This window comes from Calidris pugnax, unplaced genomic scaffold, assembly GCF_001431845.1.
Source record: "Calidris pugnax isolate Ruff unplaced genomic scaffold, ASM143184v1 scaffold81, whole genome shotgun sequence".
Lineage (NCBI taxonomy): Eukaryota > Metazoa > Chordata > Aves > Charadriiformes > Scolopacidae > Calidris > Calidris pugnax.
This window is the reverse complement of record NW_015090880.1, coordinates 8,458,515-8,465,965: the sequence shown is the minus strand read 5'-3', so window position 1 is coordinate 8,465,965 and position 7,451 is coordinate 8,458,515. Positions and strand designations below refer to the sequence as shown.

Here is a 7,451-nt window from a genome sequence, read left to right as displayed (position 1 = left end):
CAGGGGCTTCTCAGACGCTCAACGTTCACGTGGGGAAGGAGGAAAAGGCTACCAAAGGCAGCCAGAACTAAAACCTCCCCAGCCAGCTGTGTGTCATCTGACACAGAACAGATCTGGAGGACCTGAGTGATTATTGCAGCTCAGGAAAGCCTGAATATTGGCCTAAATTAATTAAAAACTTCCTAAGAAGTGATATGTGCTGGAACACACAAAATATAGAATCATTAAGCTGACCACATGGTAAACAAATGAAGGTGTTATTACTCCCACTGTTCTAAAGAAAGCGAAGACCAGAATTTTCTTCTAGTTCGTACTGTCTGAATTGTAAATCTTTAGGCTCTACCTAAATAGGTACTTCTTGTGTGGTGGGAAGCAACCCAAAACAAACCCAGCTTCTAGTAAGCAGTTAAAGGTTGTATTTTGGATTTCAGAACAGTTCAACAGATAAGAAAATGAATGGACCCTCAATGCTGTGGCTGAGGAGTCCAACTCGGGCAGGTGGCAGCGATTCAAAGAGGGGAGACCTTCTGAGACACTCCAGTAAGAGGAGCGGGCAGGGGAAATTCCAGGCTCAGGACCCTCCAGCGGGTGAGTCCACCTGGGGGTGTTCCTTCACTGTGACTTTAATGCTGGAACACAGACAGTCAATGGGGTCTGTTGCCAAGTGCAGGGACATCAAACAGAACAGAACTAAGTCACCGTCTTTCTTTGGGAGGAAAAAGCAGCCTCAAGCTGAGCCAACACGATGAACAGCTGCTGCTGGAGGCTGCGCTGCAGCCAGGACCCACGTGTCACCAGTGTGGCAGCAGCCCCCCTGAGACAGTCATTCCTCAGCAGCTGTGGAGGAAGAAACACAACCCCCTGCAGTATTTGATCAGTTGAGCCCAACTGCAACACCCTCATTTTGACATCTGCAAATCTAACAGAGGAAGGGGATTTCAAAGGTAAGGCTTTGCTAATGCACTGACTTTCTTTTCAACAGTGAGCGAAAATGCCATTTTAAGGGAGAGGCTGCTTCAGTTAAAAGATGTTCCCAAAGTTACAGCCCTGACAGTTTTTGTGGTTGCATTATTGCTTCACCACAGTCATTTGTATCCTTATTCTTCCTCCCTTAAGCTGTAATCCTCCCCAGACAGGAGTTTGTTTTGGCCAGACTAAACTAAAATTTTCCGCTACTTGACTATTGCGCAACTGATTCTTTACACCTTTGATTCAAATACAGAAGTCTGAACAAAACAAGCATGGAATCCCCATTAGTTCTCTCTGTTCACAGATCTTAACCCTGCTTTGCTATGAAATATTGAACGCAGTCAAGTAAAGGAACAAAGTATATTACAAGAGATCACCAACTGTATCATACATTTAATAAATGAACTGGGATCCGTACACCAAAAGAGAACATTGTTTACATGATGAAGTGGAAAGCAAAAACACTACCCCTCTCTCTAGTAGTTTTTTTTACCTACAGTATACCAAGTTATACAATATATTTATAGGTTACTTCCAAAATGTTTTAAACATCTAAATTTTGCATTCCCTTGCATTTAAAAAAAAAAAAAATTACATATTAATTACTCTGGAAAGTTTCTGAACTCTGTTTAGCAGCAAATCTCCTTTCTTGATGGTTTCTTGGTACTGCCAATTCTTGCTATCAGGCCTAGGAATTGTGGGGGAGGAAAAAAAAAAGATTTAGAAGAGAGAATATGTTTTACACCAGGCCACTTACATTTCTGTAATAAGTGTCATCAAAATGTATAGAATTCAACTGGGCTGTCAAAAAGGATTTCTAGGAATTGTTAGCTTACCTGTTAGTTTCTACGATCTCATTTACTTTGTCTATTTTGCAGTGCAATCGCCCAGCTGCGATAAATCTTGAAAGCTCCCTAAGTAAGGGAAAAAAATAGAGTTGGTTAAATCATGTTTCACCGAGGACTTGCAGACTTAGCGGTTCTGAACCTGCTACTGCAAAACAACGTCATGACCACACTGTATTTTTAAAACAACAGCCTGTATATTTTCATAAGGTATCTTTCTTATACATCCTGTTGTACTAAGGCTTGGATGTTACACACGAGAAGAATCATTTCAGTGACCTGTATACAAAATGTCTTAGTATTTTCTTCTCAGGTCAAAGAGTCACTTGAGTCAGTGAAATTTATCACCCGCTCCTCGACCACTCGTCACACTCAAAGGCAGCAGTCACGTAGTGTGCCCATTCAGAATTTACCCTGATGTAAAGATCTTTGTGCCAGTCAATTAATTAGAGAAGTCCCTTAATATTTCTCTACTCTCTAGTAGCTAGAAATACGCTGCCTTCTTAATTATTATTTTGCTTAATCAACTGGTGGGTGGTCTACAGCACATTACTGACGGTAGAAGAACATATTCCTGCGATCAACAGTAAGAGAAGTTACAACCAGTAATAAATTACTGGGAGGCATAGGAACTAGTAGGACTTTAAAACATTTACCTTCCAACAGTATTTGGTTTCTCTTGAAACACTTATTAATTCATTTCTGAATATTCCAAGCAGTATTCAGATTTCTGTTACACCTTTCCATTTTAGAAAATGTGAAACTGGTCTGTGAAAGCGAAATGACTCTTGTGGAGGCATTTGAAACAAAGTGTTTCATGTACATAGAGCAAAAGTCAATTTCTTCACGCTAGTTCTCATCTTGATCTAAATCTGTTGATTTTACACTAGAAAAGAACTGCAAATTGAGACTGCAGCGTACATTTGATTTAAGTGAAAAACATCAGATCCTGTCCACATACCAGAGATCAAGTAAGGAGACCTGTAGGATACATAAAGCGTGTGGACTCCCAAAGCTGTAACAGTTAATTTTTTGCATAGTTGTTAATGAAGTCATCCTCTAAAATCTGAAGTTTCATAGCTTATGAAGGTCCACAGAAACAGTAATATGAAGAACAAAGCTGTTACTAAAAGACTAGTTTCTCGTACAGCATTTAGAGTGAAAGGAACACTGGAAAAGTTGTCATGAGAGACTGCAGTCAAATTATTTTCTTCACTGAAACATAAGGTTCGCTTAAATTTAGCCAAGCTCTTCCATAGAAACATAACTTGGCGTGTTTAGCATCAAAGTAGAACAAAGATTTTTATTCACGATGGGATCATTATAAATAATTAAAAAGTGTAAAGTGAGATCTTAAAAAGCTGAATAACTTACTGATCTATGAATTCTACACTGACTCCAAATGCTTCTGCCATGTATCCTAATGTCAGTGACCGGTAAGACTCTAGGAGCTGGCTATAGGCATGAATTCTCATTTCCCGGACGTAGTATCGATAGTGGGGTGCAAACAGCCAATCTTTTTTCATCTCCTGCTCTACAATAGCTGAAAAGAAAGAAAAATAAAAAAGAAAATGAGACAGTAATCTCTAAGAAATGTAAAATATCAGTTATGTAAATAAACCACCAGTTAGTAAGTAATCAGTGTGAATGTAACTACGTTGTATTCTTGCATTCTTCAGGATATGAAAGGTATTCTACACTAATCAGAAGTAAATTCCTATAGTCTGTATCAGTTCTAGAACCAGAAGCAGCACTAACATGCAAACAACACCGTGCCAACCCTAATAAGACCCCGTTTGTCAGCAGGGAATCCTTCCTCCAGTGCGTGAGTGAGTCCCCCTCTATGGCAGGGGAGGAACCCACCGAAGGTGAGTGCAGGGTCTGCTGTCACAGGGGAGCAACGTGGGGCTGGGAAACCAGCCATACTTGGTGTGTAACTACTTGAAGAAACGTTGTTACCCAAACTTGTAAAGAACTAAGATTTACTTTCTGGTACTAGCTCTTCTGTTAGTGACAAGGTTTTCCAGGCACTGAAGTGACTTCTCCACCTGATGGTTTTAGTTCTCAGCTAGTCATAAGGCCAGCAATAGAAAAATGTTGCTCTTTGCTTTTATAGCTCATCAGGCCTAGGCTTCTATCAAGTGAAGGGGTTTTTTTTTGCTTTTTCCAAGTATCTTATTTTCTTGTATTCTAAGTCTCACAGAAGGAAAACAAGCAGTCTGAGAATAGGACTTTTTTGTAAAGCTTTTCTTCTATGTTTCACCCTTTTACACAGAAATCAAAGCAGAAATCCAACGGTGACAACAACAATGAAAACTTTCTATGTAATTTCTTTTACAGGTTGAGATTTCAGGACCTTCAGATTACAAGTCCTATAACTTCTTTCAAAGATAAAACCTTTCAAAGCTTTCCCATCTGGCCTGGCTCTCCAAGTAAGAGTGTTCCATAGCCAGTTTCAAAATGCTTTTCCACCTCATCAGGTAGGACTTTTCATAAAGCTCACTGTATGCACAGGTAAGTTCATTTGTTTCTTTTAAAAATCAAACAGCAACAGATTTTAGGTCACTTAAAAAAAAAAATAATCACACCTCTTTTCTTTTTCTGCATAAAGGAGCTCTACTTCTAGACTGTAGCTACTCCACAAAAGTTGAGTATGATCTGAAACAAGTAACTGAATCACCTGAAACAGTGTTGTAGGAAAGAACATGGCTTTACCTAGTGACTGGAAAAAGGCAGCGTAACGGCACTCGTACAGAGAAAACAGATACTGTCGCACAGCTGGCAAACTGTGTAACACCTCCAGAATCTCTGCTCCTTTAATAACCTGAAAGCAAAGAACGCTGTTTAAATACCATCACTTTCAGCACGAAGATGAACAAGTTAAAGAATGGCTGTGTCTGTCTGAGTTGGTGTTTTCACCTGCTTTCCTTACCTTTTCCCTGAGGTCAGGCCTGTCTAAGGCAATCATGCTGACGTAGACCGTGTATGTCACAAACGTTTTGTAATCCATAAGTTCATAGGATGTAAACGTTGAAACTGTATCAAGGAAGAGCTCTGCTGCTTGTTTGAAATCTCGAATAGCTACGCAGTAAAGGCCCTGGTACACCTTGAGACGGTTTCTCCTGTCCCAGTCTCCTCCTTCTTCTATTAGACTTAAAACAGAACAAGAAGAAATATTTACTTATGTAAATGTATGTCATAAGTTACACAAAACAAGTGCAGTAAATCAACTGATACCATGTGATTAGAGAAGAATAACTTGTTTTATGTTACAGCTTGTCGAAACAGTCCAGGTTTTGTACACCTGTGGCTTCCTTGGAAGAGGAGAGGCCAGATGCTTTTGCACAGGGCAAAGGAAAGGAGAAGTTTACAGTCTCTTAAATTTTAACCACAGTCATTTGAGAGGTGCAGGCAAATACCACTGTCAACCTGAGCTGTGGCAACTTATTTCAACTGCCTATGCTGCTAAATTCAAAGCCATCCAACTAGCAGGATAGAAGAAAATGTGAAAATCGCCACTTCTCAAGAATAATATTAACTGGAAATTGATGTGGCTATAAGCACGGGCTGAGACAAGATCTGCTGAGAAGGCAACTGAAAAAATCATTGCCCAAGGAACATTACAACTGGGAAGACCCTCTGCCTTGATCTCTCACAGCACCAGCCAAGAGACTGGAAACAGTAGTTTGCTACAGGAACCACTGAAGTTCAAAATGATGTAGAGAGCACAGAGACATTGAAACCAGCAGTGGAAATGAGGGAAGGAGAGCAACACGGAAGCACACTGTGCTGACACCAGGCTCCTGCTTCTAGAGGAAACACAGATGCTTCACAGAGCCAGGTGAGTGGCACTGGGAGCAGCTGGATTCAGCTGGCAGTCCTGCACTGCACCTGACCCTACAACCTAATCACACCTAAAGTTATTCATCTTCTAACAGGTACAGAGCAGAAACGTGGGAGTGGAGGGTGGGCTACAAATACAAATTACGTCAGCTGCTAGAAAACAGCAAACACAAAATATTAACCTTTATTTTCTCTTCCCCCTCATAAAAAAAAAATCCAGGAATAGGAAGCTCTCTAGTACACCCATCGCTCTGTGATTCCACCTCACAACCAGTGAGACAGTGTCATTTCTTGACAGCAAGATATTTAGCTTCCATATCTTGTGTCACAGTTTGTCTCAAAAGTGCTTCAGTGCACTCAAACAACCCAAACAGTACCTTTTTGCCTTTTCAATGTTCCGTGTGATGAGGTCATTATCCATATAAAACAAGCCAATCCTTAGAAGATAGAACACGATATCCAGACGATGTCCCAGTGCCACAGTTTTGTCATAAGTCTTGCGGAACGCAGTCAGAGCTCCCTCCTAACAAGACAATATTTTCTACTGTAAGAATGTTAAAAGCACCCAGAATATTTACAAAATGTCTTTCTTAAGGACACGTGTTGTCTTCTTCTGGTAGTTGTGGCTTTGTTAGTTTTCCACTGAACTTTAACATTATGCATTCTGAATAATCTTAAAGAATCAAAATTTAAATCAAGTTAAAAGAGCCAATCTTACATATCTTTTAAATATAAGAACTATAAAAATCTAGTCTGTAACTTGAAATTAAACTGCACTATGCAAATAGCTTTAAAAAGTCTAAAGACATGAAGAGAGTGAAAAGTAACATCTGCCAAATGGACAATAACTTTCCCTTTTCAAGAAAAAATGTTTTCTTTCAAGGGCTACTTGCTTTTTCCTAAATTTTAGTGACACTCTATCTCCCATCTATGTCCCAGTTGTGCAACAGAGAAAATGCACTGTAAGTCACCCAGCTTCCTCCCTATGAACAGGGCTCAGCTCAGAGGATTAAAATGCAAGGTTTCTAATAGGAGTCCCTAAAGCCTCTGCCATGAACCAACCTTGTCCCCAATCCTGCACAGGTACTCAGCTTTGGCCATCATTGCATCTCGGATTTCACTCTCCCCCAAGATCTTTTCTGCATCTTCTAATTCGTTGTCAAGACGTTTCAATTCTTCCTCATTAGCTTTCTTCATTTTGTTCAACAGATCCGTGTCTATCTGCCATTCCAGAGACTTGCAGAGGGCTTCGTAATACGGAGCCATATCTGAAAGAAAAGCAGGAAGGCTTCTGCTGTTAATGGCTGCAGTAAGTGTGTGCGCTGAAGGACAACACGGCCGATCCTCACTGCCAGCTCCATCCTTTTTACGATCAGGTACCTGTTAAATCCAGACAGGGCTGAGCTGGTGTTTCAGCAGGCCTTGCCTGCCACACATCTTGGTGCTGGCTTTTTTTCCACCGCTGCTCCCTTTACCCTTCTCCCCCTTGCACTTCCCTTACTCTTTATCACACCCTGAGCACCGTGGGCCCCCAGTGCTCAACTCCTGCCTTTCAAAACACCAGCAGGATGTCGGAGTGGGCAAAGTCGGGGATGGGGCACCACACCGGTATGTCCAACCCCCTCCCTACCCCGCCTCACCCCTCACTCCGCTGTTGCTCTCGCACTGCCCGTGCCCCAGGGGGAGTTTGACGACGCCTCAGACCGCCCCCGGGGCAAATGAACACAGACAGTCAGACCGGCTCCCTGCCTACCCCCGCACGCCTCTGGACGGACAGACAGACAGACAGGCCCC

At 41.5% G+C, this 7,451-nt stretch overlaps 1 protein-coding gene across 1 annotated transcript in view; it reads right to left on the bottom strand.

The window, feature by feature from the left end:
* Positions 1-1,332: 1,332 nt before the first annotated feature.
* Positions 1,333-7,451, bottom strand: part of PSMD6 (proteasome 26S subunit, non-ATPase 6) — an 8,251-nt gene continuing 2,132 nt past the window's right edge. The window contains exons 2-8 of the mRNA XM_014946899.1: positions 6,720-6,951; positions 6,035-6,180; positions 4,747-4,966; positions 4,530-4,638; positions 3,189-3,357; positions 1,806-1,883; positions 1,333-1,657 (exon numbers count right to left, since the gene is read on the bottom strand). Coding sequence (XP_014802385.1) covers positions 1,561-1,657; positions 1,806-1,883; positions 3,189-3,357; positions 4,530-4,638; positions 4,747-4,966; positions 6,035-6,180; positions 6,720-6,951 — 1,051 coding nt within the window. The 3' untranslated portion in view covers positions 1,333-1,560. The remainder of the gene's footprint in view (positions 1,658-1,805; positions 1,884-3,188; positions 3,358-4,529; positions 4,639-4,746; positions 4,967-6,034; positions 6,181-6,719; positions 6,952-7,451) is intronic.